The sequence below is a fragment of the Uloborus diversus genome, chromosome 1 (assembly GCF_026930045.1).
Source record: "Uloborus diversus isolate 005 chromosome 1, Udiv.v.3.1, whole genome shotgun sequence".
Lineage (NCBI taxonomy): Eukaryota > Metazoa > Arthropoda > Arachnida > Araneae > Uloboridae > Uloborus > Uloborus diversus.
In genome coordinates, this window is record NC_072731.1 from 158636268 (window position 1) to 158648391 (window position 12124).

At 34.4% G+C, this 12124-nt stretch overlaps 1 protein-coding gene across 1 annotated transcript in view; it reads left to right on the plus strand.

Moving 5' to 3' along the window:
* LOC129216536 (actin-binding LIM protein 3-like) overlaps window positions 1-12124 on the plus strand; it is a 182735-nt gene that overhangs the window by 132344 nt on the left and 38267 nt on the right. Inside the window, exons 4-6 of the mRNA XM_054850755.1 lie at window positions 864-1000; window positions 1086-1212; window positions 11020-11113. Coding sequence (XP_054706730.1) covers window positions 864-1000; window positions 1086-1212; window positions 11020-11113 — 358 coding nt within the window. The remainder of the gene's footprint in view (window positions 1-863; window positions 1001-1085; window positions 1213-11019; window positions 11114-12124) is intronic.

Consider the following 12124-nt stretch of genomic DNA (forward strand, 5'->3'; position numbering starts at 1 on the left):
AACCTTTCTCAAACTCGCTTAACTAAGAAATGCTTTCTAACTAATTGATCTGGCATCCTTCACTCATTAAGGCTCTTCAACAATTGGGATGTAATCGTAACAGTTATAAATCCTTAATTATGCACTAGTTTATATAGCACCTTTTTCCTGATTGCACCGATACTGCAGGGTAAACGGTCATGAGCATTGACACCATACTTGGATCATTTGCATATTAGATGTCACTCTTATGTGCAAAATTTCGCGATTGTACCTTTCTTCTTTCTTGGGGCGCTATTTTGAATGTTCCTGAGTGTATACAGGCTCATCATTTGGGCGATCAGAGAGGGTCAATTGATGGCAAAAAACCCAAAATTGCTTGGTTGCTGCATTTTTCCAATTCTATAAATTAAAACATGCATTTTTAAAAATGCAGTTATTTTATTACAGTTAATATGTTTGTATTTATTGCATTATTTGTGAGGTTTTATTTATCAAGGATTTATAGGTAATTTTATAAAGGTATTTTTAGTATTTTTATTCAAAAATAGGATGATTCCTTGAATCTTAAAAATTAAAGAAATATTTTAATGACTTTAATTTGTGCATTATTTTGTGCAATTGCTTTTTTCTGAATTAGGTAAAGCTGTCATGTAAAAATGTATTGAATTAACTTCACTGGGTAACAAATTACTTTAACCTGACCAAAGAAGTAAATCAATTGTTTGATATCTATTATCTTAGTGTATGTTATTGATCTGTGCATTTCTAATCAACTTTAAAAAGGAAACTTAACAGGATCATTTGTCAGTGTTACGATTTTGATGCAAATTATTAACATACAATGCAAAATTTTCGGAAAATGAGTTACTTTTCATCTTTAGGCAGCCTTTTCCATCAGGGGAAAAAGTGACCTACACAGGCAAAGATTGCTTATGTACAAAATGCATACAAATTCCTATCGTTTCTGCTGAATCGCCTACTCAAGAATCTCAAGTGCAGAATGGACCAACTAGAAAAAGTAAAATTGAACTTTTATACTTGTGCAATCATTTTTGATATTTCCTTTAATAATTTGAGACTAAACTTTGTTGTTCTTTATGAAGTTTGTGCTGGCTGTAATGAAGAGTTGAAAGAAGGCCAAGCTTTAATTGCCTTAGAAAAAGAGTGGCATATCTGGTGCTTTAAATGTACTGCTTGTGAAGCTGTTCTTCATGGAGAGTATATGGATAAGTAAGTTATTGTGTTTCATTCTTTTATGATGCTGGAAGAGTATTACTTTAATTTTAGTCATTAGAAAATTATTTTTTAATTTATTATCATGGTTAAAAAAAATTCTGAGTTGAAAAACTTGTAGCATTTTACATGTATTGCCTCAAGCAAAAAGGAGTTAGAGGGGACATGATATCGTTGTTTAAATTTTTCAAAATAAAATGAAAGATGTTAATGGATGTATGGTTTGTATGGAAAGCAGACAGGGGGTCATTGTTTTAAGCTAGTTGGATCTCGGGCTAATCTGGAAGTAAGTGAAAATTATTACTTTAGCTGAGTTGGGGGGGGGGGAACAGGGGAGGAGGCTGTAATGAAGAAGGGGTGATGATTAGTCCCCAATCATCTTCATTGGGGACTAATAAATTACTTGGACCAGCCTGGTGGATCCAGAGCCTGTTGCTGGTGGTCTCACATTTGTAATTAACTTATAGTCATGAATAGTTAATGACTGTCTGTCATAAATATTCATGTGTTTGTTCACTTGTCGAAAAAAGAAAATGCATAGTGCAGTCGAACTCGCTTATAAGGAGTCCAAAGGGACCACTTATAACAAGCCCAAAAGCCTTATTTATTACAAGCCCAAAGGGACCTGATAATTACTTGTTATAACCTCCTTATAACCTAATCATAACCACTTGCAGTGGCTCCCAAAAATGTTCGTACACTTTGAAATTTTTTAGTAAAACCAAAATAACGTGAAACTGAATTCAAATATGAAGTCCAATATTTTTTCACATTAAATTCCTTTGTCATTCTAAATAAAACCCTGTAGCTTTTTCAAAATATTGATGGATCTTCTTTTCGAAATGGGTCAAAAGATGAAGAGACTGAGAAATAATATGCCACAAAAGTCATCGTACACTTAAGTATTTTCGAATAAATTAATGATTAAAATTATCATGTTTCAATTTTTTTTAATTATTTTTGCATTGTTTCAACACTTAAAAGTCATTTGGCTTTCATTTGAGTAGTTGTAAGGGGAAATTATTCTAATTGGAGTGAGGTCTTAAGCGGGGTTCCTCAAGGATCAGTGTTAGGGCCTGTTTTGTTCATTGTCTTTATGAACGATATTCACAAAAATATTTCTGGGAACATGAATTGTTTTGCTGATGATGTCAAAGTTATGGGGACTGTAGAAAATGAAGAACAAGCAAATCAGCTGCAAGAGGATCTAGATAATATTACGGAGTGGGCTGATAAATGGGGTATGGCTGTTAATGTTGGGAAATGTCAAGTGCTACATTTAGGGCATGGAAATAAGTGTACAAGTTATTATTTGCAAGGTTCAGTCATTAGTCAGGCAGACAAAGTTACTGATCTGGGGGTCCTAATAAGTCAGGATTTAAAGTTTAGCCAACAGTGCAGCATTGCTAGCAACAAAGCCAACAAGATGCTTGGGTTTATCAATAGATCTATTTCAAATAAATCTAAAGAAGTTCTTCTGCCCTTATATAGAAGTTTGGTAAGACCCCATTTGGAGTATGCTGTTCAGTTTTGGTCTCCTTATCTTAAGAAAGACATTAATGTATTGGAAAGGGTTCAAAGGCGGGCTACAAGGCTAATAAGTGGACTCCCACTTAGATTATGATTCCAGGCTTAGAAGGCTAAAAATGTACAGTCTTGAGCAAAGAAGAGACCGAGGGGACATGATTCAGCTGTTTAAATTTATTAAAACAAAAGATGTTACGGGTCTAAAGTTTAGCACTGAAAACAGGACAAGGGGTCATTGTTTTAAGCTATTTAAATCTCAGGCTAACATGGATATTAGGAAAAATTATTATTTTAGCAGGGTAGTGGAACCTTGGACACAGCTTACCGGAAGAGGTGGTAATGAGCAAAGGAGTAGACAGTTTTAAGAGGGCCATTGATCTTCACTGGGGATTGTAAAGGACCAGTCTAGCTGGGCCCAGAGCCTGTTGCTGGTCGTCACTTTTGTATTTGTATTTTTTGTTCATTTATTCCTTAATATTGTGTTTATTACTTTAAAATGGCTGGTATTTGTAAAAAACCACAAACACCATTCGAAATTTGAATTTTTTCTTCACAGTAGTGGTAAATTGGTCTGAAATGTCTCTAAATTAGGTTAATTATTCTATTATATAGTAAAGTGCTTGATAAAATGCTTTAAAGAAAAGAATCGGACCAAACAAGTTAAAAAAAGGTCAACCAGCAAAGTTGACAAAGCGTGATCGGAGATTTACAGCTAAAAAATTTAGGAAAAATACACATTTGAGTGCTGTAAAAGTTTCTGCAGAGTTAAATGAAAATTTTTACACTTAATTTTCACCTAAAATTGTTTGCCAACTCTGATTAGCTGGATTAAATGAGATCTCTTCCTGCAGAAACTTTCTTGGCCATGTGAAAAACAGAAAGCTTATCCTTTTTGTCGCAAAATCAATGATAACAGGGCTGCCACTGCAGACTAAGAAAGCCACTATTGCGACTATTTTGAAGAGTTGCAGACTATGACAACTATTTTAGCCTAAAGTAAGACAAAAACGATTATTTTGTAACAAAACTGCTACTATTTCAGTTTGAAAGCAACTAAAAATGAAAAAATACAAAGAATGTAAAAATACAAAGAATGTAAAAAAAAAGGAAATGTAAAAAAAAAAAAATTCAACTTCAAATATCATCGGGCGAACTTTTAACTCACTCTGGTCTGCCAAAATTCGAGTAAAGTTGCTTTGTTTTTTGCTAAAGATAATTATAACACCCCCCCCTTTTTTTTTTCTCTTAGTGCCATCAGACACATATTTCTTGCCAAAAAGAATAACAATAATAACCTCATGAAGAAAATATTACTTGTGGTTTTGGTGGGGTCAGTTCGCAATTACAACCTTGTACCTTGTACTTCCTGGTATTTCTCTAACAAATGCTGATTCAATAACAAAACAAAGTTTAAAGGAGTCAAAGGCGACCTTTTTTAGTTTTTCTAGTTACTGTGGATATTTTTACCTGTCATTTTTCTTTGAAGCTGCAGTGTTCAGACAATGTTATTTAATTAACATAGAATATTCAGCCTTTATTATTATTTTCATTTTTCTGTAAAGGTAATTAAGACTTAAATGTGCAAATGTAAATAAAAGCTTTATCTAAAAAAGTGAAATGGAATTTAAAATCAGCATTAAGCATTTTTCTTTTGTGATTTAAAAAAGACTCATGTACCATATAAAGCACTTTAGTGTGTCTTCAGTACATACTTATGTAATATACTTAGTTATGTTAAAAATTACTGTGAACTTGTTCGCATTTGTAAGTAAATTTAAGCCCTATTAATAATAAAGTTTTGGAGGGTGACTTGTTAAATTTTTTCAACTACATACTTACTAATAGCCATTGCAATTATATGGGTGCTAATGTTTGCCTTGTGTTATTTAATGAACATACACCATTTATATATATGTTTTTTTGTTTCACGGTAAAGGTAAATAAAACTTCAATGTAGACGTAGATAAAAGCTATTGATTGCTTTATATGCATACCTAATTTTGAATTTACTAACAGTGTTTAGGGATTTTTTTTTAATTTAAAAGTCTGTTGTACAAAATAACTAATGTGTGTTAGTAATACTTTCAAACAGAAAAGTTGCTTAACTGCAGTTGGCATGTGGTGACATGAAAGAATTTCTTATCAGACGCTTATGTTATCCATCATATCATATAAGCAAAAATAGTAAGCAATTTTTGGTTTCTTTAATGGGTATACAGAGTAGTGGAGATGATAAGTTATTTCATTTAAGACAGAAAAGTGACTGATTAGTGCTTGAAGGAAAAACAACAGTGTTTTGAATTTGCAACAGTGTTTAAACTTTTATGTTTTGAGACATTTCAAAAAAAAATAATTATTGGCTGTAATGTTTCCATTGTTTTATAAATATCTCTAATGTATGCACACCTTTCACATTTTTCTAGTTTAGCGAATATTTTGCAGACTATTTTTCATTTAAAACGCTACTAAAACGACTACAGTCAAGTCCCGACTTACGCGAGGGATGCGTTCCAAGACCCTTCGCGTAAGTTGAAATTTCGCGTTGTAGAAAAGGGTATGTGTAAAAACTTTTATAAACATATCCATACGATTAAAGACACTTGTAAACATCACTTCAAACTGTTAAAAACCATTTCTCAACTATACATTACTGTTTCTTAAACAAAAAATTGAATTTTTATCTATTGTATTTAAAAAAAAAAGTTTTATTTAACATAAAAAACTGCTATGATGCACAAAATCAGTAATCAATGGGAAAGGAAGACGTAAAATGAACCACTATGGTACGTACATTATGTAGAAAGAGAAACAAATGCACTATAGTTGTTAAAACTTTCTCTTTTTCCTTCTATCTTCACAAACTTTAAATGAAACAGCGCCCTTAGGTGTAGATATTTCATCAACTTTCCCATATATTATGAAAAAAAAAAAAATGGAAAATGAGGAGTTGTAGAAGCGATGTTTAGACTAGTACGGTGTGGAAACTTCCGCCCTCAGCGATGCCAAGGAATGAAGGTCCATTCACGAAAAAACCGCGATTCCCTTTGGAAAATTTTCATGTTGCGGGTGAAGAATTCGCGTTAAGAATAAAATTCTTTACCGGGGGAAAAAATCGCGTTATAGCCATTTCGCATAAGTCGGATCGAGTTGTACGGGGAGTCGACTGTATTTTGGGGACCATAACTCAGTGGCAGCCGTGTGACAAATAAGCTCAAAACGTTTTGGAATTACGTTTTACTTACAGATAAAAATGAATTCAACATTTTTGGTTAAATTCTTGTATAATTGTAAATAGAAAAAAAAATTAGGAACTTACTCTTAAGAACAGACCAGTTAATCAGGACGGTGAAAGTGTTCTTGTGTGAGGGTGCATATCAGTTTTAGAACTTAGTAGTATGGAATTTTTTGATGAAATAATGAATCATGCTGTTCATTTAAATATTTTACAAACCAACCTTAGCCAAAAATTTGGGTATCGGAAACAAGTTCGTTTTTTATCAAGATAACGATAAGAAGCACACGGTTTTCAACGTTTGTGTCTAGTGCCTCAAGAATTGTCCTAAAGTTTAGAAGAAAATATCCCTTCAATCTCCAGATTTGAAGTTAATGTAACATATTTAGAGATATCTGGAGGCTAGACTACGAAAATACGGCTTTGAAAAGATAATAGAGCTAGAAACTGTAAGACTTGAAGTCAGGGTTCGTACGCTCCTTCAAAACTCCTCCAATACTCCTTCATTTAGAAATTTTTTTGAAGGACCCTTCAAACTCCTTCATTTTGGTTTTAACTCCTTCAAAACTCCTTCTTTTTTAGTTCAACACTACATAATCTTCCTCTATGGCAGTAACTTAAAATAATTCAATCAACATCTGACTTTGTCATAAGGGCGATTTTAATGTAGCAATTTCGTATGTTTATTTACTTTTTCTTTTCATAAAGATGTGATTTACAAACTGATAAAAGTAGAAGGTGAAAATTTTATTAGATATCTAAGACATTTCAATAAGTGAAGTAAAACATGCTTAAATGGTGCTTGGCTATGTTTTCAAGTTTTAGAATGATTGTTTTTTCCTTCACCACACTCTTAATAGCAGAAGTCAGGCTGTCTATTTATTATTCAAATATTTAAAAACACATAAGTAAATGTACTATATTAAGTGATTGTGTTAGAAAAACATTTTTTTAGTAAATTGCAGTTATGATATTTTAAAAAGGATTATCTACATTCTACAAGTGATGTCATGCCTTGAGGGAGAGACGGGTTCATGACATTGTGACACGAGGAATAGAGAGGGTGACAAATAGTGACATCACTCAGTTATTGTAGCAATATGTTTATAAAAATATGACATGGGGTGACAAGAGTAGGAGTTAGGTGAAGTGTGACACTTAGTGATAAAGGGGGGGGGGGGCAAATATGTTGAAAAAAGTGTGACATCATTTAATGACAGCCCATTTGTACTCCTTCAAAATCTCATTTTACTCCTTCAAAACTCCTTCATTTTATTTCTGATATTGAGCACGAACCCTGTGAAGTGTGGTTGAGCACTTACTCAGAAATTACGCAAAAAAAAAAGAAAGAAAAAAGAATGAAATTTATTCCCAGACGTTTAAAAGGTGTTGTTGATACTACATGATATTCTACTAAATAATAACTTAATAAAAAGTTAGATTATTCGATAATATATAGACATTTTTTAAAGTGTACAAAGACTTTTGTAAGATAAAATTTCCGTCACTTTTTGGTTTCTGATTTTAAAAAAATTAAGTTTTAATATTTTTAAAGAAAATTTTATGCAGTTTTATTGAAAGTTGATCATCAATCTTATAATTAAATGCCTATTCCGAAATATTAATTCTAACCAATGGATAGGGTTCAATTTCATTGAAAGTCATAGGTGTACAAACACTTTTGGGAGCCACTGTAGAAAAAGCCCAGAAGGACCACTTATAAGTAGCCCAAAGGGACCTGATATTTACTCATTATAACTAGGGCTCGACCGATGGCATTTTTTGGCCGATAGGCCGATGCCGATTGTTCAAAGATGGCCGATTGTTTTCCTCCAAATGGCCGATGCCGTTGGCCGATGGCAAAAAAAAAAAAAAATTCTAATGAACATAAATTGAAAGGATCATTTATTACTTTTTCTCTTTACTTTCTTTCTACGAATAAGGACTTGTAATCAAAAAAATGAATGGTGTTAGTTTTAAGCAACTCGGAAGTGCAACTAGAGTTTAATTTCTGAAATACAGGGAGGGGGAGGGGGGCACGCAAATGTTCTAAAAATTACCGTCGGTTCAACGGGAATCTAACAAAATGAAAGAAAAACCGGTTTCGCCATCTCATATTTGTTTCCATGGTCTCCAATTCGTCAATGTACACTCTATAACAAAAAAAATCGACGCATCAAGAAGCAATCATCCGATTGCTTTGAAATTTTGTATGCATGATTTTTTTGACCAGATGTGCAAAAGATTAAAATTTGGTGTCCAATGAATGAATAGTTCGATCTCCAGCGCATTGAAACTGTGCATCCAGCAGATGTATATAAAGAGCAGTTCTTCAACAGCTGTTAAAACTTTCAGTTTGATTGCGATTCAGATTACCTTTCAACAACTTAAAAATGCCTCGCCGCATGGTTCGTTGCATATTACGAGCAACTGTCAGAGTTTAAACGAGGTCATATCATTGGATTGAAAGAAGCCGGTTGGTCAAATCGGAGAATCGATCGTCATTTGAGTCGAAGCGATGCGGCGATTCAAAGTTGCTGGCATAAATGGGTGGAAAATAGCAGAGTTCAGCGTCAGGATGTTAGCGGTCGACCTAGGGTCACAAGAGATCGTGATGACAGAGTGATTGTCCGATCAGCTGTCACAGCGCTTTCTTCATCGTTATGAACCATCATGTGTTCAATCCATACACTAATGTCCATCATTACCATTTACAGACGGTTGGGACAACGAAATCCAATCTCGCGCCGACCGTTACGCCACCTGTCACTGACGCCTACACACTGCCTCGATCAGGTTGGAATGATGTCGACTGGGGATGTATAGTCTTTAGCGACGAATCCCGCTTCCAATTGTGTCATGACGTTCATCGAAGACGTGTTTGGAGACACCCAGTGCAGAGGAGGGATCCGGGTTTCACTTTTGTACCCCACACTATCTCTCAACAAGGCATTATGGTCTGGGGTGCCATTTCCTTTGATAACTGGACCCCTTTGGTCCTAATTAGAGGTACACTTACTGCACAGTGCTACGTTGACGACATCATAACACTTGTTTTGTTGCCATTCCTTTTGCAGTACCCTCGGCTGGTTTTCAGCAGGACAATGCCAGATAACATACGGCATGTGCTGCTACGAACTGTCTGCAACCTTATCAAACTCTTTCGTGGCTTGCCAGATCGTTAGATCTCTCTCCAATCGAGCATGTCTGGGATATGATGGGATGGCGATTGCATCTGGCAAGGAATGTTGATAACCTTGTCCGACAATTGGAACGAATTTGGCCGGAAATACTGCGGGACAACCTCCGGGAGCTTTATCGGTGTTTCCCATGTCGTGCTTCGGCTTGTATCTAGGCTAGAGGCGGGTCAATACCTTATTGAACTTGTTACTGTAATTCTGACATAAATTATTCAATTGTTCTAAGAATTTAATCATTTACTATTCTGTGCATTGTCTTCTCCTCCACCAATTTTCGTCTCAATCGGATCAATCCTTCTTGGTGCGTCGATTTTTTTGTTATAGAGTGTATAACCAAAAGATCGTCATTCTGAGACGCTATATTAGTTTTGTATTGAAATAATAACCACAAAAAATGAATAAATAGGCTTTTTAGATTACCCGATCAAAAACAAAAAGGGAAGTGCACAACTGGAACGTACGCACACCCCACATGTGAAATTTTAACCTTCTACAGCTTACCATTTTTGAGTTATGACTTATCAGAGATACATACGTACATCCAGCCGCAAGAAACAACGCAATAATTACATTTGTTTGGTACCTGAATAAGTATTAAAAACTCTTTCAGGGTTGACTAAAATAGAAATTCATACTGAAGTTTAAGAACACAATTATATAAGAAAACAATAACTCCCTTTACTTTGCTTTAAAAAGTAAAACAGCAAAGGTCTTTTTTTTTCGAAAACATCGGCCGATTCCATCAGCTTTTCGATGTTTTTAAGGCCGATGGGCCGATGTTTCCTGCAAGTTAGCATCGGCCGCCGATGCCGATGGCTAAATTGTTGAACCATCGGCGCTTGGTCGAGTCCTAATTATAACCTCCTTATAACCTAATTATAACCAATATTTGCTCCATATTTGCTAAGTATTTTCTCTTTGTAAGGGATATTTGCTCGTTGTAAGGAATATTTGCTTGTTATAAAGGAGCTATAACAGAATGCTCATAAAAAAAAAACCATGCTTATAAAAAAAAAGAGTTTATGAAAAAAATCATAAAAATTCATCATTGTTGCTTTTTTCTTTTTAATCACTGTGTTCCCAAGAAGTTGGTGGCTTTGCTTTGAACTATCTGAATGTCTCTTTCTTGTGTAATTGTATTTTAGGAATATACATGTATACACATATTTAATTTTTAAATGGTTCTTTACTCCATAAATTCAAAAAAGTGCTGCCATAGCTTGTTCTCAGGATTTATGGTTGATCACTAACTTTGGTTAACTTTAAAATGTTTAAGAAAATTTACCGAAAAGGCTAAGCTGAGCTGGAAGTCAATAGAAATTTTATGAATTGCAAAAATATAGCTCGCTTTAAGCGGGGTTTGCTCGTTAAAAACCAATTATGCTTCATAGGCTTAACATTGTACAAACCAAGTATTTCTGATTTCCTTGCTAAATCTGGGTTCTTGTTAAATCAGGGATCATTATAAACAAGTTCGACTGTATTTGTCTATTTCTTCTTCAGAAAGAGGAAGTACTCATAATCATTTGTAAGTGGAAAAGTAGTACAACATGCAAGTGTGGGAATGTGAGAAATTTGACTAGATAGTTTGAGATCTAAAATTAAAAGGGTATCTAAAAGAAGAGCATATGTCAGGCATTAAAACATAGCACATATGCGCTTCTTCTAGATATCCATTCAATTGTTTTGTTTTTGCTTGTTTATCTGTTTTTTTCTGACTTTTAATTCTTGTTAGTGATTAATATTTGTCTTAATGTTATGTTTGTTTGTGAATAAGAATTCTCTTTAAAAGTGCTATTCAAATTTATTTTTGACTCAAAAGTTTTAATTTTAAATTTTTTATAGAGATGGCATTCCGTATTGCGAAAAAGATTACCAAAAGCAGTTTGGAGTTAAGTGCAATCATTGTGAACGTTATATCATTGGAAAAGTTTTAAGGGTATGTTTTACTTTTTGTTATTTGTTCTATATTTGAAATACTGTCTGGGAGTACTATTGTAAATTTATTTTCTCTCTCATGCTGATAAGCAATGTATAAAAAAATGAAAAGAATTTTTTTTGAGCAATCACGATTGCTTATTGTTCTCACTTGACCGTTTTCGGCGCTACGGTTCCTTTTTCAGCTTGGACCAAGCCTGCAGCACCACCGGCGGCGGCGCGGCTGGTCCTGAGCACTGTCCCCCGAAATCCACTTTTGCTGGGCAGTGGCATCCATGTCCCACACACACGAACGCCTACACACGAACACCTACACGCACACGCACGTACACAACACTCACTCACTCACACACATGCATACATACACTTACGCACCCACGCACCCACACACATGCGCCTACACAAACGCACACGCTCGTGATTGCGAAAAACATATTTTGAATTCAAGATGCCAAAAATTCAAATTAATTTTTTTTATTATTATCTTTTTTTGGCTGTGTGTTTATGCATGGAATAGAAACGAAACTTAACGAAACTTTCGTAAAAACTAAACTTAGACTTAAAAAGGGCACATTTGAGACATAAAGACAACTTTTTGTTAGAAAATGCTAAATTATTTTGCAGCCTAATGTAAACTTTGAGATAATGGAATATTTAAGTTTTGTGGTTTTGAGCTATCATGAGTTGACTGTGATGACGTTTGCTGCGATTGAAAACCGAAAATTGCATTTTTGATTTGTTAGTAAAGGAAAGAAGCTATAATACGGTGAAATCCCATTACAACAAACTTCAAGGGACCAAATTTTTTTTGTTGTTGTGTAAACTAGGGAGTTTGACCCATTGGGAGACTGGACCGATTCCATGGGGGGGGGGGGAGTCCATGAAAGGAATATTTAAGGAAAATGTTGGTCATTTTTGGTTAACCAATCAAACAACAGTATTTTGCAAGCAGAAGCCATTTCAAAATTTTCAGTGTTTTTTAAGAAATTCAGTGTTAAATGATACTGCACCT